General features: G+C 54.2%; 8 protein-coding genes across 8 annotated transcripts; 6 read left to right on the top strand and 2 right to left on the bottom strand.

Moving 5' to 3' along the window:
* The first annotated feature begins 91 nt into the window (after positions 1-91).
* P170DRAFT_441227 (uncharacterized protein) lies at positions 92-1,171 on the top strand. The gene is made up of 5 exons (XM_024850268.1): positions 92-561; positions 615-643; positions 698-824; positions 874-1,001; positions 1,058-1,171. Exons 1-5 carry the CDS (start codon positions 392-394, stop codon positions 1,156-1,158), a joined length of 555 nt encoding a protein of 184 aa, XP_024699080.1. The 5' UTR covers positions 92-391; the 3' UTR covers positions 1,159-1,171.
* Positions 1,172-4,679: 3,508 nt separating this feature from the next.
* P170DRAFT_430803 (NAD(P)-binding protein) lies at positions 4,680-5,594 on the top strand (the record flags this gene model as incomplete). The annotated part of the gene is made up of 1 exon (XM_024847981.1): positions 4,680-5,594. One exon carries the CDS (start codon positions 4,680-4,682, stop codon positions 5,592-5,594), a length of 915 nt encoding a protein of 304 aa, XP_024699079.1.
* A 3,078-nt stretch (positions 5,595-8,672) lies between these two features.
* P170DRAFT_441224 (putative GPI anchored protein) lies at positions 8,673-9,855 on the top strand. The gene is made up of 2 exons (XM_024850267.1): positions 8,673-8,864; positions 8,921-9,855. Exons 1-2 carry the CDS (start codon positions 8,796-8,798, stop codon positions 9,404-9,406), a joined length of 555 nt encoding a protein of 184 aa, XP_024699078.1. The 5' UTR covers positions 8,673-8,795; the 3' UTR covers positions 9,407-9,855.
* An 85-nt stretch (positions 9,856-9,940) lies between these two features.
* Positions 9,941-12,406, top strand: P170DRAFT_393722 (putative ubiquitin conjugating enzyme E2). The gene is made up of 3 exons (XM_024846028.1): positions 9,941-10,438; positions 10,523-10,846; positions 10,915-12,406. Exons 1-3 carry the CDS (start codon positions 10,436-10,438, stop codon positions 12,049-12,051), a joined length of 1,464 nt encoding a protein of 487 aa, XP_024699077.1. The 5' UTR covers positions 9,941-10,435; the 3' UTR covers positions 12,052-12,406.
* A 98-nt stretch (positions 12,407-12,504) lies between these two features.
* Positions 12,505-12,949, bottom strand: P170DRAFT_61809 (uncharacterized protein). Its single transcript, XM_024855305.1, has one exon. The coding sequence runs from the start codon at positions 12,820-12,822 to the stop codon at positions 12,589-12,591; it is 234 nt and encodes a 77-aa protein (XP_024699076.1). The 5' UTR covers positions 12,823-12,949; the 3' UTR covers positions 12,505-12,588.
* Positions 12,950-12,981: 32 nt separating this feature from the next.
* Positions 12,982-17,418, bottom strand: ssdA (mRNA-binding translational repressor SSD1; the record flags this gene model as incomplete). Its single annotated transcript, XM_024847980.1, has 5 exons — positions 12,982-13,021; positions 13,081-14,081; positions 14,147-14,506; positions 14,577-17,263; positions 17,322-17,418. The coding sequence occupies 5 exons, from the start codon at positions 17,416-17,418 to the stop codon at positions 12,982-12,984; spliced, it is 4,185 nt and encodes a 1,394-aa protein (XP_024699075.1).
* A 2,304-nt stretch (positions 17,419-19,722) lies between these two features.
* P170DRAFT_430799 (GLE1-domain-containing protein) lies at positions 19,723-21,297 on the top strand (the record flags this gene model as incomplete). The annotated part of the gene is made up of 1 exon (XM_024847979.1): positions 19,723-21,297. One exon carries the CDS (start codon positions 19,723-19,725, stop codon positions 21,295-21,297), a length of 1,575 nt encoding a protein of 524 aa, XP_024699074.1.
* Positions 21,298-22,078: 781 nt separating this feature from the next.
* Positions 22,079-24,094, top strand: P170DRAFT_514096 (F-box protein; the record flags this gene model as incomplete). Its single annotated transcript, XM_024855172.1, has 1 exon — positions 22,079-24,094. The coding sequence occupies one exon, from the start codon at positions 22,079-22,081 to the stop codon at positions 24,092-24,094; it is 2,016 nt and encodes a 671-aa protein (XP_024699073.1).
* Positions 24,095-24,255: the final 161 nt, after the last annotated feature.

Genomic DNA, 24,255 nt, shown 5'->3' with positions numbered 1-24,255 from the left:
AAACACCACATATCGGCCCGAAACACGGCACAGGGACAGAGTAGATAGGGAGCCGGCCGAGCTCATATTCAGCGAAACCAGCAATTTTGCAGTCAAGGACATCCCGCCGTGCCGAAAGGGGCAATGGACCCCGGAGATTCTTCGGCGATACTGGTATAGATCCAGGCACTCACACCACATGGCTTGACCGGGGGTTGAGACCAGGAAGATCCTTTCCACTCTATCAGCGGAGCGATAAAGCTTCTGTTTCAGAGTGAGATGATGAAGGCCTCCCTCAAGCTGCCCTCCTAGTATATAAACGTCCATGAAGACCACGAAATAGAGGACCAAACAACTTCCAAACAACTCGAATATCAAAGCCGGTCGAACATCTCGCACAATTCAATTCACAATGAGAGCCTCCTTGTCTTTCCTCCTCGCCCTTCCCGTTGCCCTGGGATCCGTGGTCCAGCCCCGGGATAACCGTGGCAGCTACACCGTCGCTGGTCTGGGAGAGCGAAAGCAAGCTGTTCTGAATTCCGGCGGCAACACCATGGACGTCGCTATTGCCATGTTGGAGACGTGAGTACCTTCTTTTTGAAGAACATTTGGAACCGATCGCCTAACGATCATAGCGACGGCATGACCACCGACTACACTTACGGTAACTACTTCGTGACTTTCCAATCGAGATCTGCAGAATCCTAACGCTCCACAGGCGATGGCAAATCCGGCGACGCCACCAACTTCGGCATTTTCAAGCAGAATTGGATGATGCTGCGCCAGTCCGCCTCCGAGTTCATGGGCCAATCACCCGAGGACGTCAAGAATGGCGAGGTCCTGAAGTAAGACATTACCACGCTTTCCGGCCCTGCTGATCACTGACCTGGATAGCTCCGACTTGAACAAGGACATCAAGGCTCGCCATGACAGTGAGGACCACTACGGCTTCGATGTCTGGGTTGCTGGCCACAGAAATGGCCAGAGTGGTTTGGAAAACCCGCACACCGATGACATTGCCAGTAAGTTTTGGATCTGAGAAAGAAACGGGAGTGAAGATACTGACTCATCTCAACAGCCTACCGCAGCGCCATCGAGTGGATCCAGCAGCAAATTGACAGCCAGGAGTCTTACAAGTCCGATGATACTCGCTTCTGGGTCGATGTCACCGCCATCTAAGTGATCTGAGCCGTCTGCCCGTGGCCATCCACGGCCTGTTAGGGCAAGGTACATTGTACACCACACTGAAGACGATAGAGGAGGTGTTTGATTTCTTGTTCTGTGATTTAACCATCTTCAAGTCGCTCCTTTAGCTGCGTCGCAGAAATCAATTACATGCGTGTTTCTCGCAACCCAGTTTATCTAGAGATTTCGCATCACCTCCGGCTCAATAGCCTCTAGTATTGCACACAGTTCATGCCAGATCTTCTTCTGCGCTGTGTGGCTGTCCTCGCCGCGCACAAAAGCTGACCGCTCGTGTGGCGCTAGGATGTAATTATTTAGATACTCGCCATGAGTCTCCGGGCCAGCTGCGAGCCCATCTATTATAGTGCGACTGCCTACCTTTGTAGACCGGGCTAAAAAGAAACTTCATGGTCGCCATGCCGATACCCGCGTTATGCGAGAGCTGGGAATGACAAACCCGGGTTAACTATTTGCGGTATGAACATTTTTCGAAGACTGGGGAAGACTGATGTTTCCGGCAAAGCCATATTAACGGGTTACTTATCTACAGTGGATATCCGATAGTCTATCCGCAACCAGGTTAAGGTGATTGTTCAGCTAGATAAATAATAAGCTTAAAGTTAAGCTACTATATATTGATGTTAAGCTGTATTATTAGTAGCTAAATATTAATACAGCGGCTAATACTGCCGGACTGTCCACGAACTACCGTAAGTGGGTTATGTCAAGATTTTTAACTTATATCATTATTCATAGTAATTTAACAACTTTAAAAATCCTGAGGTGTCACCGGCGGGCCCAGAAGAGACTTGGAGGGGTCTCGGGCGGGGGAGATCCTCCCAAGTTTGTATGACACCATATATGGCGGGTTGGGTACTGGAACTCCTACGGAGTTCCATGTTGGTCTTTTTGGCCGTGTGGGAGAACGTCGAGTATCCAGGCGCCTTTTACATGAGGGCTGTTTATCTATTACAGTGGTTGAATTACCCGTGCAAAATAGATAAGGGATAAATATAGTAGAATTTAACGTAATCCACAAGCGAGCCGCGGATACAACCGAACCGCGGATCCTTCGCCATGGCCATTACTATTTGAAGCTATTCAATCACAAACTCCATTAAATTTACTGAATAAATATATGAAAATTCAGCTATTTACTAGGACAGCTCCGAATTGTATGTCCAACTGTTCCACAGCCACTGCAGCGTGGCAAAGCCCGTTGACGAGGTACAGGAGTAGTTTGCTCAGGCTGCTCATTAAGCTGCGTATTTAGCTGCTGAACGCGATTTTGGCCTTCCTGTACAGATAAAAGGGTATCATTCCCTAGTAGAGCACGCCTTCTTGCTTTCTTTTTATATTTTCGCTCATTTTCGGCTCGTAAAGTCTTGATTTCTTGCTGTAAAAGGAGGTTGGTTTGCATCGCCATTTGAGCAGCCTTTTCAAGATGTTGAATATGAGCAATTGGGCTACTAGAAAGCTTTCGTTTAGCACTAAGACTGTTCTGTAAGCTGCGTATCTCTCGATCTAACTGGCGAGTATTCTGTGGAGTCTGGAAAGCAGAGGAAATTGACCCTTCAACTAGTGACGGTGCAGGTGTAGGTGTATGTAGTCGAAAGGTAAGCTTTGAAAGAACTCGTTCTTGATTAAGTGGCTTAAGCCCTGCTCCTGCGAAACCACTGCAGATATTCGTAGAAGTAAAGACTTGAGCCCGTGCGTCTGGATATAGTGATAAAAAGTCCTCTTTATCAATATGGTTGTTACCCGCAATCATACGCCCTTCAAGCAGTTTTCCGTATGCGCGTTTAAGCGGGCCAAAAACACCCACATCAAGCGGTTGAAGAAGGTGCGAAGCGTGAGCAGGCATACAAAGACATATTATTGCATTTTTTTTGCAAAAATCGTCGAATTCAGCAGTCAAATGACTACTATGGCCATCCAGAATGAGCAGGCGTTTTGCCCCAGTCATATAACGCCTAGAGGAGGGTTCAAAGACATTCTTTAGCCAAAGAAGACCTATTTCATCGGTAGTCCAGCCATTTTGGCTTGTTGCAATCCACCAGTCTCCGGCAAGTTTAGGTTCTTGAAACCATGCGGCCTGTTGATTGCCTGCTTTAAGTATAATGACTGGTGGTATATGTACGCCGCTTGAGCTGACTGTTTCGATGATTGTAACCCATTCACGATTACCCTGGATAACCCTGCGTGGCCGCTCACTACGCTCTACTGCAGTAATAACTTTAGCAGCTGAGCAGAGCCCCATTGCAAAGCCAGTTTCATCAAAATTCCAGATATCGTCTTCGTGTATGCCGTGTTCTTGGATAGTCTCGTGGACAGTTTGAAACCATGGTATTATAACCTTCGGATCTTCTTGTTTTGCGCGTTGATATGTAATCCGTCTGCTGTATCGTGTACGTAGTTGAGGATGGCGTTTAGTAAAATTATATGACCAGTTAACTCCAATCATTGCCGTAGGGATTTGAAGACGCGAACGAAGTAATATCTCTGCCATTTCACGTAGGAATTCGGGGCGAATTGGAAATCCTCGCGTATCTGCATCTAGTAATCGCTTAACAAGGATTTCTTCTTCAAATTGAGAAAGTTTATGGCCATTGGCGCGCGTTTCTGATCGTGGTTTTACACCGCGGAGTCGATCGCGTAGAGTATTTTCAGGGATCATAAAAACCTGTGCAGCGCGTAATATAGATTTAATTTGACCCTTTTGATAAGCTGAAATAGCCATCTGAATACGCGATTCTTTAGAAGGAGGCATATTGCATTCAGTGTTGAAGATATGACGCGTTGAATAAAGGGGGTGGAATGCTGATTGAGGATCCGCGGTTCGGTTGTATCCGCGGCTCGCTTGTGGATTACGTTATAGTTTATTACTTATTAAGCACAGGCTAAACACTGACTAAATGCTCACTGAATGCTCACTGAGCAGTGAGTCGTGATGTGAATGACTTATTGAGCAAACTTCTGAGCGCCCTCAGTAAAGCGGCGATGTCTATAACAGGAAATTAACGATAATGTAGAAAAACAGGTACGTATAGTGACCTACGTATGTACAGACTCCATACTAGTAACTGGGCAATTGGCCAGGGATAACGGAAGCATTGGCAGATATTTCTCGGCCGTATAATATCGGGATTTGAGTTCGAGCACTTGGGCTGAAGAAAATATAACAATGATCCATGCATACAAGGTTGTACATGTATATTTGGCATCATTAACAAAAAATAAGCCGGGATCCATGGCCCTTTCTAACCCCGTCATAGTTCCAAGCACCGACACAACGCCATCTGCCCATAATGGCTGCAATCCCGACAAATCCGAATGACCCTGGAGGTTGTACACCGCAGTTAACGGTGCTAGGTATAAATGGACGGCCTGGGCCATTACTGCCATTGAATGAAAATATCAGCTGCGATTCAAGACCTATATAACCTACATTTTCCCCACATCTCACATCAACCCAACCCTACGATCTACACCACCAGCCCCCAACCCAACACTCCATGAGTATCCTCATCACCGGCGCCACTGGCAAACAAGGCGGCGCCGTCGCCCGCCACCTGCTCGCGCGCAATGACATGCAAGTCCACGCGCTCGTCCGCAGCGCCTCCAGCTCTGCCGCACTCGATCTCCGCGCCCTCGGAGCCAACCTAATCGAAGGGTCCTTCGACGACGCAGCGTCTCTCCAACTGGCCTGCCAGAACAAAACCGCCGTGTTCCTGAACGTCACGCCGTCGTTCCGCAACGACGGCGCAGAAGTCCGCCACGCGACTAACGTCCTACTCGCTGCCCGCGCCGCCGCCACCGTCACCACCCTCGTCTACCCCAGCGTCTCCGGCATCGATCAGCACGAGAGCTTCCCCGCCTGGACGACCTGGGCTGACGATCACCCCCTGAAGGCGTTCTTTCGCGACAAAGCCGCCATCGAAGAGATGGTTCGGGAGGCCGGGTTCGCGAACTGGGTTATCTTGCGTCCGCCGGTGTTTATGACGAATTACCTGAGTCCGACGGTGGAGGGGTACTTCCCTGAGCTGGTGTCGGGGGTCTTCCGGACGGCGCTGGGGCCGGGGAAGCGCACGATGCTGATCAGTCCGGATGACATTGGGCAGATTGCGGCGGCGGCGATCGCGGAGCCGCGGCGGTTCTCGGGGCGGGCGATTGATATCGGGGCGGAGGCGTTGACGGCCGAGGAGGTGGCGGGGGCGTTGGCGGAGGTCGGTGGGAGGGAGATCCGTGTGGAGTATATTCCCGACGACGAGGCGAGGGAATTGGCGAAGACGAATATGCTGATCGATGTCCAGCGGTGGTATTGGGAGCGACAGGCGGGGTTTGATCCGAAGCAGGTGGCGGAGGAATTTGGGCTGAGGTTCACTAGTTTTAGGGACTTTCTGAGGGCGAATGAGGCGTTGCTGAAGTAGAGTCTTGGAGTTCAGTAATTAGGAGTGTATGCAGTAGGTGAGCTGCGTGAGCGTAGTATTGTTCATGATGGATATATCAGATTTGATGTTAGTGAGTAGTGACTGGCCGCAGAGGAGGGTAGTAAGGCACTGGATCATTGGAGGCAATTCAAATTATGAGCTGCGATGGCTTTCGGATTTGACCGCTTGCTGTGCTCGAGACCTAGGACAGGAGAATTCAGGACGATCCAGATCATTCCAACCGAGTCGAGGAATGCGAGTCGCCGCATGTGAGGTGCAAGGTGCAAGGTACCGACCGGACAGCACGCTCGGGCTTTGCTGTGCACCATGAAATGAGGGTTGCAGAATCCTCCGTTGCGACAGCAGATTAAGTGGAGAGGGCCATCATCTTAATATGTAGGAATTATGCTCCGTAATATATTATTGAACCCTGGATTGAGCCATCATCAGGGTCCTGTCCACCGCCCAGCGTCAGACGTAACCAAACCGTACGAATTGATTGCACCCAATTAAAAGACTGGAGTTAAGCTACCGTTTCGTGTGGCGGGTTAATTAAATTCTCGGCTGTTTAATCTCGCCATGACAGCTTAACCTCCTCCAGAACGGGATGGATATTATCTATCCAAGACCAACGCAGAGCGAATCAAAATAGAAACGCTCTTGGCCCGAATGGGCGGTCTCTACGGGGCGGCCGTGTCACATGGTGTTTGATCTATAAGAACTAAGAAGCGACACATCATTTGACTCCCACCACGTTGTGCGTTCAGCAGGTCGAGGGATCGGGCCTTCAGGGTTCGCAACGGACTCGATGTAAAAATAGCCGGCGATGGAGAGACAGTCTGACAGAGAGAGAGACAGAGCACCACATGTTTTTGACAGCCGGCGTCGATTGGATTCCATTCTCGCGACGGATGGAGACTAAGTCGCTAGCTCCCTTCGGGGCCACCGTGTCTTGCCTTCTGTCCCCACGCACTCGATTTTATTTTATCACGTAGATTGACGCAGATCCACCCAGTCCTGAGGCAGATTAAGTCGCTGATTGGGGGAGGACGGCACTAGAAGAAGTCATACCGTCATTGTCAGGCTCATTTCTGAGAAGATGGGACAGATGGGCATTACAGAGTAGGTAATTCTTCCTGTCGGAGAGAATATTTGCATTTCGACCCTTCCATGGTCTTCGTCCATTCACTCATTCATTGTCATTTCCCTTGCGTCGGAAGGGATGAGGGGCGGTATTTCTTTTTTTTTTTTTTTTTTTCTTTCTTTTTTTCTAACTTCTGTTGGTGGTACTGTACGCCCTGCGGTCAGAAGTTTCATACTTCCTACTCAGAAAACCCCCTGGAAACGGTACCTTACGGCCGACTCTTCCAGACCGGCACTAAATGTCTTGGAATTCTCGGGGGGCTGTCAGTCCGATGCTGCAGGGTGGGCATACGTACTCCGTGCCACAAGGGACGCTCGTCGGCTGGTTCCGTGCGACGTGATTTGGTCCGAATTCTTTCCTTTCATCTTCTCCCTCGGAATAGGATGGAATACTGGACAAGGTGCAGTTCTCGTCAATGTCGCTGGCGACGTATGTACGTCCTACCTGGCTCGTAATCGACACGTAAGACCCAACCAACCGGGCTTACGACCTTACCTCTGGCACTATTTGCTACCACCCAGGTATACTCCGGATGAGTAGCCCCCAGGTAGGATGGCAGGAGTGCAATCTTACTGACGGCGTCCGAGCACCAATGGGGTCAAGGGAGGCAGGTTGCGTATCCTACGTGGTCGGACGTCGAGGCTCGAGCCTCGCAGATACGGGTAAATAACGATGAATGATTAATGAACAATGAATGCGAACCATGCGTCGATTCCTAGGTACCTACCTTCTGACTAGGTATATTTTAAGGTATCTGTAAGTATCCGTACCGAGTGGACAAGGAGTGGTACCCATTACGTACAGCCATTACTCACTGAATATGTACCACGTCCGGAGTATGTGCTCGCTTATTGCTGATGACGGTGGCTTGACTTTCCCCTAGAAACCCCTAAGCAATGGGCTAACAGGTAGGCGCGGCAGACGATGTCTGGGCAACTGACTCTGCCCCGGTCATTTCATCTGGTTTAATGAGGACTGTCCGGCTCATCTGGTCTATGCGGATCGGACAATCTGCAGCCGTCCTCGGAGTTGCACATGTCGACCTACTCTTTCGGGGTGGGACTAGCTGTCTAGCCTAGGGACCTGTGCTGTTGCAATCTCATCGAAAGGGTTAAAATAGAAGCTCCTACTAGTCAGTAGTCATGGATGGGAATGATCTTATTTTGGGATGACGAGTGAGACAAGGATTCGACTAAAGGGAGTTCAGCCAGCGAAGGGAGCCCGAGAGAGAGACACCGGCCAGCCTAAAGGATACGAAGGAGGTATGGACTCCGGACAAACTTTTCAGATGAGAGGGAAAAAAAGAAAAAAGAAAAAAAAAAAAAAGAAAGGAAAGAAAAATAAAATGAAATAAAATAAAAAACGAATTGAAATAAATAAATAAAATAAAACACCACCAAACATCGACTTTGCCCTTTGCAGATCTACAGTAGGGCACACCTCCCCGGTCATTGGCCCAGACGGGTGGGGCGGCCGGCTGACTGTGCTGGGGTGGCGGCCAAAAATAGCAAGAATCGCAGGAGGGCATACGCACACCTCCCCTTCACACTGGATTTTTGGGTTTTTCCAGCGCACCAACAGGGCTTAGACCAGTCCGCCCCGGAACGCCCTAGACTCAGTCTCCCGCCCATGGAGATTGTCTCCCTGTGGTGGGTGGAGCCTGCAGGTGCGATTGCCACTAGGAGGGATGGCCAGGTCGGCGGAGGCTTAGTCTAGTCCTGCTCATCATTCATCCAACGAGACGCAGGGCTGATGATTCACGGCGTACGCAGCAGTATTACTTACCCAGGGAGTAGGGGTCACCGGGGGCTGGCCGACTGTCCACCCAATAATGTTGTCTATTTAAAGGATTCCCCTGCGCCTGTCACTTCCTTTGTCCCCTTTCCCTCTTCCGTGATATAAAGCAATCTATCCTCCCCACCGTCGTTTCGTACCTACTTCGCCTCCCATCTTCATTTCGTTCGCTCGCTCGCTATCTGAAGACTACTCCTGACCCTTCGTCCCTTCCTCGATCAACAGTCAGTCGTTCGTCTCCGTGATCAACCACTTCTTCCACAATGCGTGCCTCTCTCTTCCTCGTCGCCTTCTCGGCCCTCGCCGTCGCTCAGTCCTCCTCCGAGGCTGTGGTATGTACCTCCTAGTCCGATTCAACTGCAACTCGTACTGACGTCTGCGTCGCCAGCCCACCGCTACCACCGACGTCCAGGCCACCACTGGTGCGACCACCGGTGCTGCCACTGACAGCGCTTCTGCCACTGCTACCGGCACTGCTTCCGGCACTGCCACCGGTGCCACCGGTACTGCTTCGACTGGTGCTACCGACGCTACCACTGCTGTCTCCGGCTCTGCCACCGGCACTGGCGCCACCTCTTCGCCCGTCATCCCCACCGGCACTGCCACCAGCGGTGCTCACTCCGGATCCAGCTCGCCCGGCTCTACCCTGGCCAAGTCGAGCAGCGCCGTCAAGAGCCACACTGCCAGCTCGACCGAGACCTCCACCAAGACCAAGTCCGGCCACAAGTCGTCCTCGACCGGTGACTCGACCAGCGGATCTTCTTCTGCCACTGCCTCCGGATCCAGCACCTCCTCTGGCAACGCCGGTGTGCCCATGGCCACCGCCGGCCCCATGGGTCTCCTGGCCGGTGCTGCCATCGCCGTTTTCCTCTAAACGGCTGGCATCATCTTTCCTTCCAGCGGGTCATGAGTTGACGTCGTTTCCGCTATCGGTCCTTCGATCAATGTGAAAGGAGCAAATTCTCATGGCTCGTCCACCTTCCGAAAAACGAAAAAAAAAGGAGCAAAGAAGAGAATGACAAGATGAGGAATCGATTTGCCGCACGTTCTCTTCGTGGAATTTGTATCAATGCTGGGAAGGGGTCCGTTTTTCTTTCTTTTCATTTGTTGCTCTCCTTCGCTCAAAGCCAACCGCCTGTTACAAAAGATGCATAGTTGCGGCGCACATAAGAACTTGTTTTAGTAAACTAATCATAATATCCTAATGAAGTCATGGTACATGCGACATTTGTCTGGAACTCCGCGATCTGAAATCCCAAAGGTTAAACTCTAGTTGTAGATAGCCTTGCGGGGTGGATCCAGGTGAACTATGGATGTCCGCCGTGCTCCGTAGCGACTATCGATATCGACTATCGAATATCGATATGTCTGATCTATCATGTTGGATATCTCGATCCCCGGTCCACAATTGGCCGTGGCAACAAATAACAACGAGGGACTGAGGCAGACAAGAGTGCCCCTTGAATGACGCTAGTCCCAACAGGCATTAATTGCACTTCCCAAAACGCGTCGCCTCACGCGTCAGTCACATGACCGCCACGTCCTTGCCTGCGGGCCGCATGGGGACTAGCTCCGTCCGCGTCACATCATCAAAACAAAAGAAGGCAAACATCGCAGACGTCGGGGCAACCGAAATCTAGACAAAGCTGGCCGCTGATCGACGCTTTCCTCTTTTTGCGCCGTCGAACTTGGCTGACTGATTCCGTTGCATGGGTCTGGCCTACTTCTGTCAAATCGGACTTTATCTTTTTTCAGGGAGCACGGTTCCGGAGAGCCATTGATTCCAGTTGGACCTTGGTCACCCTGTGGCACCACAGCATACCTGGATCACCGTCGATAGCGGCCAGATCGTACCACCACCACTGTTCATTCGACTCGTCTATACGTGGACATCAGAGACAAGATGGTAAGGATATCCTCCAATTGCATTGATTCGATTATCCAGACGGCCAGAATGAACGTCTGAGCTAACCTCACCCCTTCTTTCCAGCCATCTGGCCTCCGACGTCTCGCGGCAGACCACGCCGCCCTGCACGAGGACCTCCCTCCAAACTACCTTCATCCCTCCGACGACTCAGGCGATGATTTGACTCAGCTCACGACCCTGCTGGCCGGTCCGCAGGGCACGCCGTACTCGCAGGGTCTATGGCGATTGCACCTGAAGATGCCCGAGGATTACCCCAAGAGCCCACCCAAAGCGACGTTCAGAACTCGCATATGGCATCCGAACGTGGAGGAATCGACGGGGGCTGTTTGTGTGGATACCTTGAAGCGGGACTGGAAGCAGACGTTGACGTTAAAGGATGTTCTTATCGTAAGTGACTCCCTGCTGGAGATGTTGACTCAAGGTTCAAAGCTGACTAGGGGAACTCTCTTGCGCAGACAATCTCGTGTCTCCTCATCTATCCAAATCCCGATTCCGCCTTGAATTCCGCAGCTGGATCCCTTCTTCAGGAAAACTACGAGGCTTTTGCCCGCCAGGCAAAGCTGATGACGTCGATTCATGCGCCTGTGCCGGCGGACATGAAAAACGCAGTGTCGGAGGCAAAACTACGAGGGGAGGATGCGGGAACAGTGATCCCAGAACAGGAGGATGCCCGACTATTACGGTCTCGCAAGAACGTCAAGACTCAAACATTGACGATGAAGAAAACCACCGCACCCACCATCACCACCCCTACCCCACCGACAACATCAAAACCGCAACCGTCCCCATACCAATCCGACAACCAAGATACTTCCGACGAAGAAGACGACGAGAACCAATTTGATGACACCGAAAACGACTCCCCCGCCCCTATCTTCTCCGACGACGAGGAAAACCTCTCCGCCGCCAGCAAAGAGAACGATCCCTCGCTCTCCCCATCCCCAGTCAAATTCTTCTCGTCCAGTCCCCGTAAGAATGCCTTCGGCAAACGACCCCTCTCCGTCCTCACAGTCCCAGTCGACTACCCAGACCCGTCCTCAGCAATGGGCAGGGAGATGGACTCAGACGGAGACACGACCGACACCGACAGCGATCACCCCATGACAGCCTCCGAAAAGAACATCGCCGCCAACTACCCCTCCAGCATCAGCGACCCCCAATACAACGACGCCCTCGACGGCTCCCCGCAGCGCAAATCCCCGAAACTCTCCCTCCTCCACAAAGGCGCCAACTCCTCCGGCCGCGTCCGCGACGACCTTAAGATCTTCGAGGACGTGCCCCCGGCAGGAAACACAATGAATCTAGACCGCCAACTCAGCGGCGACGGCAAAGAGAACCACGAATCCTCCTCTTCTTCCTCCACAGGCCCCAAGGGTCTTCGATCCCGCAAACCGCTCTCCACCTCTTTCCCGTCCTCCATCCTCGCCCTCTCGTCAACACCCACAGCCACCATCGCCAACGCCTGTCCCGCTCTCGGCGCTGGCCCCGGCCTCTCAACCCTCTCACGACCAGGTCTTCTGGGGTCCAGAAAGGTCTCCGGTGCCGGGACGATGAAGAAAGCGAAACCGCGTCTCGGGATCCGGAGACTATAAATCTTAATTCTTTCTTTCTGTTTTTTTAGCATTCATCCCGGAACCCTCTATTCCCCCCTTTATCCTTTTTATCTTATTTTTGTTTTATTCTATGCCCTTGTCAGGGTGACGGGGTTTGCGCATTGGCATTACGTTTTATGTTCAAAGTTCAAAATTCAAGCATGGGGAATGGATTCGGACTGGCGTGCATGGCATCTCTCTTCATGAACCGGGAGGGACGGATTGAGCGAGTGCATTGGGTTGATTAGGTGCTTTGGGGACGTTGGATTGATGGCGATTGCATGTTTTATTGGAGTTACTTGATTTATCCGGATAGAGTTGGTATACTTGCTTATCGAACAAAACTTAGTTAGCGATGAAGTTAACATCTTACTTTACTTCACAGATCTGTAGTCCTTATGCCAACAAGCAAGTTTCCGAAACAGCCTGTGAATAAGCTATGCAACTATCTAAAAAAATGGACAAAATTTCCGTAATCAAGCCACTTGGTTCCTCCGCGTCCTTGGAACATTTCTGGATCAATATACGTCGCACGGATCAGTGATACATCAACTCAGTTCTCCCAGAGACTTTTCGGTTCCCACATAGTACCACGCTGTAAGAATAAATGATATTTAAACAACCTAAGATAACCGGCTCCCCGGAGCGGTCTTGTAGAAAAACTAGGAGACCAGCCGTTATAGCAAAAGAAAAGAGGAAAGAAAAACAAAAAAGAAAAAAAATCACTAAACACGCTAGACTGATTAAAAGCACTATTGTCAGGAAAGACATGCAAGAGTCAACGGATGGGTTGAGAGAGATCAAATAATAATGGTTGAACTGTAGGGCAACCAATGTATATCAATTATACGTCCCCTGTGAAAGGTTTGCCAATGGGCCAAAACTTATTACTTCAACATGTGAGGAGGCGAATATAGATTCCTCAGCCCTCTACAAAGCGTAGGGGTTGACGGAGCGAATAGTGAGGCATCTGAATAAGCGTTAGAAAGAATGCAAACCTCTTGAAAAAGGGAAAAGGCAAAAACTTACGGGGGACTCTTGCTCAGGTCGGTCTTGAGGATAATGGGAACGCGGGTCATCTCGGTGACATCCTGGATGTGCTCTCCATCCTCCTCGCGCAGCTTGAACAGCCGCAGGTACTTCTCCTTGTTGGTCAACTTGGCCTCGGGAGCGTCACCCGAAATGGTGGCGATCTTGGGGTCCGAGCGGGTGCGGTGAGGAGCCTGCTGGACATGACCGTTGCGGGTGGGCGAAGGAGGCATGCTCTGCGTCGAGCGGTCGGCAGCCGAGTTCAGGGACACGCCGGCGGCCATCTCGGTGACCTCGGAGACGTCGTCGTCGTCATCGAAGAGAGCGTCCACGTCGTCCGCGGACATGGTGCCGGTCTCGGTCTGCTTGCGCATGGCCTCCTCGCGCTCGCGGGTACGCTCGCGGGCAGCCTCCGCTTCACGCGCGGCAGCGGCAGCCTGGGCGGCCCGGGAGTTTGCCGGCTTCGGCCGTTCGTCTTCGGGGATGTAAGCCGAGGATGGCACACCCTTCTCCCAGTAGAGCTCCAGGGTACGGCTATCCTTGCGGAACTCGGCCTTCTTCAGAGGCAGCTGGTCACAGTGGACTCGCTTCTCGAAGCCATATTCGGGGATGAGGACATCGAAGGCGGACTCGTAGACGCAAAGGACGACACCTTCGCTGATCAGATCACCACCAATCTCCTGTCGCTTCTTGTCCATCTCCCGGCAAGCCTCGATGTGAACGCTCTGCTCCTGGGCGTTGTGAGCCGAGTCCTTCTTGTTGTTGCAAAGGTCCGCGGTCTTGTTCAGAGACTCCAAGTCTTCCGAAAACTCGACCGAGCCGTCGGACAGCGCCGCCTCCAGCTGACGGTGGACAAGAATGTCCGCATATCGTCGAGAGGGGTTGGTGAAGTGGGTGTACACGGGGAGGTTGAGGGTGAAGTGCTGACGCTGCTCATCCTGAGGGCTGGCAACGTAGTACTTGGCACGCTGCATTGCTTTCACAAGGAGTGTTTCCATTCCCTATCAAGTGTGATTGGTTAGACTATCCGATCCGTAGAATGTCTAGAAGGTCTAAAAAAGCTTACCTGTCGCAGGTTGTCGTCTTGGACCTGGCAAAGACTGCTCTGCAGGGTTCCACTGCTGGTGGGGTCCAAGTTGAAGCCAAGTCGGTTCATGCGCTCGACCAGGGTTTGCAGACGGCGCGCGTTGGGAGAGGGCTGACGACGCAAGAAAGCCTTGTCGGGCATGGCGGTCACAATCTTGCGGGCAACGAAGAAGTTGGCCTTGTGGCTCAGTTCCTCCACCAGCTCCTGCACGGGCGATGCGTCGAAAATGTTGTAGCGAACCGGAACGTTCTCATCGTCCACCTGGTACAGAAGGCGCAGAGGGGGCAGCTGCGAAGTTCGGTTGCCATATCTTGCCTCCCGGAATTTCGAAGAGACGGTCTGTTTTGGAAGGCAAGTTAGCTGCAATGCACACCGGGAAGAGAAGGGAGAATGGGACATGAAAACTTACGTAAAGGGACCGGATGGTCTCGGCCTGGACTCCAGGCGCCGCGACGTCCGAAGTGCCGCGGATCACGGCATCGGCCTCGTCATAGCTCATACGTCCCGAGCTCTTGACGATACCCTTACCGATCCAGACGTCATCGTCGACAACGCCGGTCTCCGGGTTGGCCTTGAAGACAACGCTGACGGTCAGACGGTCCTCACCGGGCAGCAGAGAGCAAAGCTCGGTGGAGATACGCTGGGGCAGCAGGTTGACGAGACGATCGACGAGATAGACGGCGGTGCCGCGTTTCTTGGCCTCGCGGTCCACCAGGGAGTTTGCCTTGACGAAGTGGGCAATGTCGGCGACGTGAACACCGATTTCGACCTTGCCATCGGGGAGGGTCTTGAAGTGGAAGGCGTTCTCCAGCTCCTTGGTGCCCTGGGGGTCGACGGTGAACGTGACCTCCTGGCGGAAGTCCCGACGGGAGGCCAGAAGAGCCTCGCCTTGGTTGGCGACGGAGAAGTCCTCCCATCCGATGCTCTTCAGGAGAGCGTCCGAGAACTCGTCGGAACCGAAGTTGTTGTCGCGGAGGAGCGCCTCGGTCTCGACCTTCAGATCACCCATCTCACCCAACTGCTCCACCAGGGTTCCGAACGGGTGCAGGGAGGTGATGGGCCAACGCTTGATGCAAGCAACGAAGATGCGGTTGGCATACTCCTGGTGCTTCTCGACGAAGTCGCGCGGGGCCTGCTCGGTGGGGATGGCGATCAGGGGAACACGCTTGTCGGTGGGCTTGAACCAGACAATCTTGGGCTTGTCCTGGTGACGGTCATGCTGGGGGCGGCCGTGGGCGCCATCTCTGGCCAACCGCTCCGCCTCCTGCTTCTCCTTCGTCGCCTGGCTACTGGGACGGAGGAGGCCGAGGGTTCCGGAGAACATCTGCCCGGCAACTCGTTCAATCACGGCGACGACGTGACCAGCGTAGAGGGGCTTCTGCTCGTCGCTGATCTCATCCTCCTCGACCAGGAGAAGGCTTTGACCCTCCACCTCGACGTCGTCGTTCTTCTTCTGCGTGGGACGCTGGCGCAGACTGCCACGGCGGCGGATGCTGCCGTCGGGTCCGACCTCCTGGCGGTCGCCGTTGGGACCGGAGTCGGAGCGCGAGAGCTTGTCACCGCCGGCGTTGCTGCCGGAGCGGGCGTCGGTGATGTCCTTGCGTTTCTTCTTCTCTTCCTTCTCCTTCTTCTGGGACCACACCTCGTCGACGTCCAGCAGCTCCACGGCCACGTAGTCGCCCTCCAGGGCACGGTTACGGTCCTTACTTCCACAGATAAAGATGTCCGCATCCAGGTCCGGGGTCGTCACGTAGGCATCGGAACGGTTCTTCTTGTTGACACGCAGGATACCGGCCACGAGCTGGCCGTTGCTCAGCAGAGCGGGAAGGTTGGCCTGAGGCAGATAAGGAGTGAAGAGCGTCTTCCGCTGTTGCTGCTGCTGCTGCTGCTGCTGGGACTGCTGCTGCTGAGGCGACACCTGGGGAGGAGCGTGCTGGCTGGCCTGGAGACCCAATCCCTGGTTGCCCAGCTGTCCATTCTGCTGCAGAGCCTGCAGTTGAGCCAGCTGCAAGGGGTTGATTTGCTGGTTGCCGCCAAACATCTGGGGGGAGGCCATGACCACCTGACCCTGCGGCAGCTGGATGAGCTGAGGCTGGCTGGGGTACTGGAAGGAGCCGATGGAGCCGATGGATTGGTTCATGGAGGCACGGGCACGATGGCCGGGCTGGAAACCACCGCCTTGCTGGCCAAAGCCCTTCTGCTGGTCCTGACCCTGGCCCTGGTTGTTCGGCTGGCGCCAGTTGCTGTCAAAGTTGCGGGAGCCGGACCGGGCATGACCGCCCGCCTGGCTGCCGCGTCGCTGCTGGTTCTCCGAGCCGGTCGATGCGTCGCCGGGGCCGGGGAACTGGAAACCACCGGCACCGCGACCCGACATGGATCCTCGGTTGCCGCCCACGGCCATGGACTGGCTGCGGCCGTGACCGCCGGCGCGCATGTTACCGGCACGCTGGAATCCCAAGCCCTGGGGAGCCTGCGTGTTCAGGGGGGTCGACTTGTCGTCGGAGCTGGCGGCGTTGTCGGACGATTCGCCGCCGGCGCTGGGGCCGGGGAATTGGAAACCGGACGCGGTCCTCTTCTGCTGAGCCAACTCGGCCGCCTTCTTCGCCTCGGGCAGCGCCAGAGAGTGACGACGCTGATGGCCACCACCACCGGGGGGTCCCCGATTGCGGCCATGGTTGCCGTTCTCGTTCTTGGACTGAGGGTTTTGTGGTTGCTGTTGCTGGTTGAAGTCGGAGTATCCCGAGGCTCCCGAGGACGGAGCGGGAGGAGGTCCCATCCCCAGACCCGGGAGGGCCGATTGGTTACGTCGGTGGGAATGCTGATTTGTGTTCATCGGCACGCCAAGCTGCTGTTGCTGCTGCTGCTGCTGGCCGAGCTGCTGCTGGGCAAGCTGGGGGAATTGGAAGGCATTGATCTGAGGGGAGACGCCACCGACGGAGGCACCGCCGCCTTGCAAGGAAGGAGAGAATCCCGAGACCTGGCCCAGCTGCTGCGGTTGTAGCAGACCCATGTTAACATACTGTTGATGCGTGGCGGCGATTTGTTGTTGTTGCTGCTGAAGCAGCTCGATCTGTTGCTGGATAGCCAGTTGTTCCACTGGAGTTGTCAGTATCCCCTTGATAAAGAAAAAAAGAGAATAAAAAGATGGACGTACTCATGAGAGGAGTGAGTTCCGACGGGCTTCTCCGATGAGCGATATGGAGCTTGCGGCCGGCCGGGCCGGGAACCCCGGATTGACCCTGTTGATCCATCTTTCGGGAGAAAATGAGAGAACGAGGTATCGTCGGGAGCAAGACCCTGCAACGAGGGGCCTGTCAATGACAAGAGAGTGGCGGAAGGGGTGATTCTGCGAGTGCAGGCCGACCGAAGACAGGCGGGGGGACAACGACGGATGAAGTCTGTAGTATTGCTACTAGATAAGAGAGACAAATAGGTCAGTCTAGGTGTGCGGAGCGGATTAGGAGGTGGGCAGAAGAGAGGACAACAACAAAGCTCGATCGGAGAAAGTCAAGCAGCAGTGAGAGGAGAGGAGGACATTGCAATCCCACGGATGGAAGCTACGATTGCGTCCGGGAGAGCGAGTGACATCAACAGAGGCAAGCTGGCCGGAAGGAACGAGGGGGACCAGAAGTGCAACGGATGGCAATGGAGGCAAGAAAGCCACGAGGGGGAAGCTCCCACGATCGAGCTTGCGGGCGATGAGAAGACTGGCGAGCAGAAGCTTACCTGTAAATGATCGTCCACCGAAGAATGTTGATGAATGACGTCTTTTTGAATTTTCCCTCTTCCCCTTTTTTTCCACACGGGAAATTCCTTTGGCAAGGCAAGGAAGCGGTGACCGGGTTACGGGCCAAACGCAGAGGGAAATGAGCGAGGGAGGGAGAGGAAAAAACTAGAAGAGAGGGGCCAAGAGATTAAAAAAAGGGCGATGAAAGGGAGAAAGAAGAAAAAGGAAAGATTGAAGCACAATCAAGCCGCAGCCAGACGATCAGAGGGAGCGGAAAGAGAGGATGAAGCTGGAGGGATGGGGGGGTTTGGAAGAGGCAGAGAGGGGAACGACCGAGTAAGCGGATGCCCCAACTGCCATCGACTAGTGCGCTCAGGGGGAATTCGCTCGTCGGCGGTGGGGATGGCGCTGCGTCGTGGGTAATTTGATATTTCCAGTTTCCACCCGCTGGTTTTGCCCTCGTCTTGGACTGCCGACTGCCTTGATTGCGAGACTTCCCACGTCAGGAGGATCTTTGGGCGGTGGATAACCCGATGAAGGAAAAGGGGGCAAAGAACCACTCGGTCGATCCAAGCTGTCGATAGCACTCGAGATGGATTCCCCAGGCGAGGGGTCGTCGGTTGCTTTTTTATTTGATTTGATTTTATTTTTTTCAAACTAATTTTCGTGGTTCAATTTTTTTTTGGTCTTGGTTTGGGAATAAGAAGGATAGATAATCTTTTGGGACTTTTCCACTGGCGGAAGAAGTAGTTCAGCAAGGAGCCGCAGATGGATCTAACGAAGAGAATGACCGAAATGGATTGATCAAGCCGAAGGAATGATGGGAGGAGAGCAAAGGAGAGCGAGGCAAGGAAAAGAAGAGGACGGAAGAGAGAAGAAGGAAGACAGACAGAGATCATATAGGAGATGATGGACTCATGATCAAGTCGGAGTCACTAAGACGAAGTTACCAGACTTTGGGACGCCGCCGTCTGGGTCCAGCTGTCATGTCGGTACTTTGGAGAGAGAGTAAGATGGTCAGACCCAATGTTTCAGTATCTGCAGTCTGACTTTTTTGCTTTTGATCTCTGACATTTTGCTGTAACTCAGTGAGACTTCTCAGTCTCGATAACTACAACTACCTCCCTGCAGTATAGTTGAGACTCCGTAAGATACGGTACCGCCATGTCTTGATTTTGGGTCCGGATCCACCACAGCTGTTGTCATTGGAACCGAGTTGAGCAGAATCATCATGATCGATTATCTATTATCTATTATCTATTATCGATTGTATATGATTATGTAGAGTAGGATCATGTAGATATCCTATAGACATTCCAACGGAGTACTGGAGTCGACTGACTGTAATATGAAGGTAGTTTGCATCGTTTGTGTTGATGCCCCGTTCCCCAGGCTGCCGCTGACTCAGCCCTCTCTCTCTGTGTGGTTCGGACAAGGAATTCCCTGACAATCATTCAATCCCTTCATTTGGCCGCTTCACTTGCGTCACGCTCTTTCGTCTGTCCTCCTGGTTGGCACCGCTTGCTCTGCCCTGCAATTGGCCCCCCGAGTCCTTGGGATCCGCCCCGACTGTTTGTCCGACACAGCTTCGGCTCTGCTGCTCGGCCTGCTCCCGGAATCTACTACTCCTGGTCTCCGGGTCGACAGCGAACCTTACTGAACAACTCGCTGAACACTCACTTTCTCTCAAGCTGAGCTATGAATTTGCGTGCATTCCGGTCATTTCAATAGAACGATACTTCCTAAATTACCCCGACGGACTACGACCCGACCAGACCCTCGATATTGATCGCCAAACTCCATTTCAAACCGTACCCTGCCGGCGAACATGGGACGATCAAGCTACCCTTCGCCGCTGGACAGCCCGTCCAAACAGCTCGTCTCCGACCTAGCCCGAGATCTGGAGCAGCTGCGAGTCCACAACAACGAGCTGAAGAAAGTGAAGGCCTTCGAGCGTCGGTCCTTTTACGAAACCCTCGATCGGGCCGACAGCGAGCACGAAGCCGTCCACAATGCCGCCCTCGACCAAGTCGCCGCGCGTCATGGACAGCTGTTGGAGGAAGCCGAGGAGGCCCTGCGCGTGCACCGACGCGCCGTAGAGGAAGAACGACGTCGAAAGGCGGAGGAGGAACGCAAGGAGGCCGAGCGAGTGGCGCGTGAAAAGGCCGAGAGACTCCGGCGGGAACAAGAAGAACAGGCTCGACGCGAAGCCGAACACAAGGCCCGGGAGGAGGCCAAGAAGAAGGCCGAGGCCGAGGCGGAGAAGAAACGACGCGACGAACAGGCGGAACGAGAGCGCAAGGAGAAGCAGCGAGTGGAGGAGGAGAATCGGAAGCGCCAAGCGGAGGCTAAGAAGGCCGAGGAGGAAGCCGCTCGAGCCCGAACCGAAGCGGAGCAGAAGGCACAGGCGGAGCGCAGGACCCAAGGTGCCAATGGCCGGCCGACGGAGCAGGAGCTCAAGGTGCACAAGCGCTATCTGGAGTTGCACCAGCACCTGAAGAAATTCCGACAGTACATGAAAGACACGAGCAAAACCAACAACACGGTCAAGCAAAACATGGGAGACATGCGCCGGACGATCAAGAAGTGTGTGGGCCAGCTGCGTGAAGGAAAGGGAAGCAACAAGAATCAGCTGCAGGAAATCAAGACAACGCTGGAAAAAGCCGCTTCCATCCCCGAACCCTCGGTGGACATTCGCCAGTTCATAGCTTTCCCGCCCCCCGAGATTGCCAACTCCGAAAACGAAAAAGTGCCGGCTCTTCTGATCTACTCGCTGAACATGTTTGCCAAAAGTTTGATTGCGTCGCTTCTCAACGAGGCCTCGCTCAACCACGGTCACGCGGAGCCGGTGGGCATCGTCGCCGCGCAGATCTTCTCGATGGACGCGTTCATCTACAAAGGCTGTCCCATGGTGGACATCCTATGGGCCAAATACCGCGTCGTGTGCCCGGGTCTATGGGGGTTCTACGGCAGCGAGAAGACCGAAGGGGGCCGGAAGGCGCTGGGATGGTGGCGCGACGGACCGGACGGGCCCTATATCAGCGAGCAGATGCATGCGGAGCGAATGACGGCCCTGGGAGCCGGGTTCGCGGCGCTGACGCTGCGGAACTTTGGCAAAACTCCTCGCAAGAATCCCTTCCCCAACCACATGTTCTGGCGGGCGATGCACAAGATCCTGTCCGTCCCGCCGTCCGACATCCAGGAGACCCACCTGATCCTTCTCTCGTCGATGCTGAAATCATCAGCAGAGCGAGTCGTCAGCTTCTTTGGGCATGTCGGGCTGGCCATGATGCGCAGAGCCATTGTCGATCTGCCATCCACCCTGCCTGGTAAATCAATGGGCGTGACGCAGCTCCAACTTCTCAAGGATCTCTACAAGCGGGAGAAGCACATTATCATTTGAGGACATGTACATTGATCTGTCAAATTTCTACACCGCCAGACAAAAGAAAACATTAGCGCCTGTTGAGGGTAGGTTTTCCCCCAACTTTCTGCAAACTTTCGTTTCCTCTTATTATGTATCGAACGCCGAGAGAGATCTCTGCGCCTTGCCATGTCTTAATAACGCCACAACCCATATCCGGAACACAAGACCCAAACTAACGGAGTGTTTGATCGTTGCAAAAACCAGACAAACGTGCAGCTACCCCTTGTTGCCAACCAGGCCACGGTCCCTTGGCCCAGCTGCACCGCAGCCCCAAAGATTTGTTGAGCTGGCCCTTTAGTTCCTGCAGATCGCCCGAACCGTGGTATCTTCATGTTGGACCGCATGCCGATGCATAAATGCGTCATCGGATTAGTTGTCAGCCAGTTGTCGACCTATGACCGTCGACCTGATGGTCTCCGACAACTACATCAATGGCATCAAGAGAAGGACTCGATAAACGATGGATAAAGTTCTGCCTGGCTGGTCATCCGTGGCTGAGGATTTGCGACTCGACGAGTCGCAAGCGCGTCTCCGATGCGAGGCGCATGCATGACTAGACGCAGTCGCCCGAGGGACCAGTTTTACACAACCTGCATATTGGACGTGGATCCAGCCCGAGGGCTTTCCTTCGACCTGTATATAAGATGGACCATCTCTAGAATCAATCAAACAACCTACACCCAACCCATGGACCTCCCCTTCATCTAACATACAACCATCCCACACCACCAACCCACCCAGACAGAAGACAATAAAAATGGCCACCACCCTCCCCACCGAACTCATCCAATCCATTCTCCTCCAAACCGACCCCGAAACGTACCTCTCCGCGCACCAAACCTGCCGATCCTGGCACCACGCCTCCTCCACCCCTTACATGATCCAGCGCATCCTGGCACAGATCCCGGGGTCTCTCGTCCCCCCAACAGACCACCTGACGCCCGAACAATGGAGCGCGTATTTCGCGCAGACCGCCCGTCTCAACCTCCTCCGCCGCCGCCACCACGTCGTAAAGTCCGTCGCGCCGCGGCTCCTGCCGCCCAACTGCACGGGGACCACGGTTCGCGGCGCCTCCGGTGACGGCCAGACGGTGGTTGTGCTGAGGGGCGCGCAGGTCCTCGTATATCGGGCTGCAGACACGTCAGCGTCAGTGTCAGTGTCAGCTCCAGCTTCAGCTCCAGAGGCAGATGCAGAGCCACAGCTAGAAGGGGAAGTCGAGCTGGGCCCCGAACCAGCCGAGACCTTCTCGCTCGCGTCCTCGCTGTACCCGCACTGGACGTCCGTCTGCCGTGCGCTGATGGACCGCTCCAACGCGGGCTGTGCCGTGAACCAGCGGACCTCGAAGCACCGGGTGGCCGTGTCGTCGGGGGGAGAGTTTGTCGCCGTTGCGCTGGGCCGCGTCATTCAGGTGTACGAGCTACACTCCTCTCGCTCTCCACGCACTCGCGCCTACCAGGCAGACAGCGCCGCAGCCAGCAGCGCAGACAGAGCACCGCCCGCCGAACACGTCCTGGGCCAACGCACCTCGCACGGGGCGTTCGCGCGCGCGCCCACAGACGCAGACGGATATGAGGATACCGACGGGGTGGTGGAGGGGCTGGAGTTCGTGGAGAACGATACCCTGCTGCGCGTGGCGATCGGGAAGGAATCGACGGTTCATCGGCCGACGAGGGTGCGGTATCTAGGGTGTCCGGATATCGTGCTGGGGGGTCGGGGTCTCGATCTGAGCTACTGGCGACGGGCGCTTAACACGGTGTATTTGGATTCCGCGGCGCTGGGAGTCTCCCTGGCCAGGGATGGGGATGCGAGGTGTCAGTTCCGTGGGTTGAGGTTGTTGGATGAGAAGATGGGTTTGCAATCAGAGCCTACACATGCAAAGCCAGGAGCAGACGCAGAGCCCTCCCCCGGAACTGAAAGTGAAAGAGAGATCCAATCTCGATACTTCCTCGCCTCCCTGCAAACCAACGACATCGACACCTACTGCCTCGGCCTCGCCACATCCTCCTCCTCACCCTCTACCTCCTCTTCGTCCATATCCGTGACCATCACCCGCCTCCTCCCATCCATCTACTCCCGCCCAGCCAACCTCATACCCACCACGCCCCAAACCAAAGACTACCCATGCCTATACCCATACCCTCACGAGTCAGACCCCTCCCTCACCGACTCCCTATCCCACCCTCAATCCTTACCCCAGACCCAGAATGGAACCAACCCCAACCCCAACCACAAACCAACAACCAGCTATACCTACAACCTCCAAACGACCCTCCCGCGCTTCACATCGACGAACCTCCCCTCGGGGACCTTCTCGTCCCCTCTCTTGGCCGTCTCCCCGGACGGCCAGATCCTCGCCATCTACGAGCCCGACCACGCGTGCTGCGTCGTCGAGGGCGGCGCTTTATATATCTGCTCGATTGGGGAATGCGAGAGCGTTTATCGGCCTGGGTTGGGTCCTCGGTCTCAGTCTCAATCTAAATCCGAATCTGGATCTGGATCTGGATTTGAACTGGAACGGGGGGAGCTCGGACAAGGACAAGGACAAGGACAAGCGGAGAGAAGGAATACCGCTATCGATGACAGCGATGTGAATGCTCTCGCCAACGGGGAAAAGGGAAAATACCCACCCCGCGAGATCATCCCGTCGTGGCCGTTCCTGTTGGATCGGGTGAGTGTGGATGTGGAGAGTATTGCGGTGACGAGGGAGCGAGGCGGGCAGAGGTATGTGGTCACGGCGGTGGCGGGGGATGAAGTGATGGAGTGGGTTTTTTGATTATTGGATTGGATTTGGTTAGATGAATGATAGTGGTTGGGTTGGAGAAGGTGAAGTTTGAGATAGAATAGGGAGTCATTGTTGGGGTTCGAGATGAGAGTAATAGATGGAAGAAGATTTAGACGGCTGATATACTATACTGTACTTCGCTTAAGACTTGA

The sequence above is a fragment of the Aspergillus steynii genome, assembly GCF_002849105.1.
Source record: "Aspergillus steynii IBT 23096 chromosome Unknown P170scaffold_10, whole genome shotgun sequence".
Classification (NCBI taxonomy): Eukaryota; Fungi; Ascomycota; class Eurotiomycetes; order Eurotiales; family Aspergillaceae; genus Aspergillus; species Aspergillus steynii.
The sequence above is the reverse complement of the archived record's forward strand: the minus strand, read 5'-3'. Positions and strand labels throughout refer to the sequence as shown.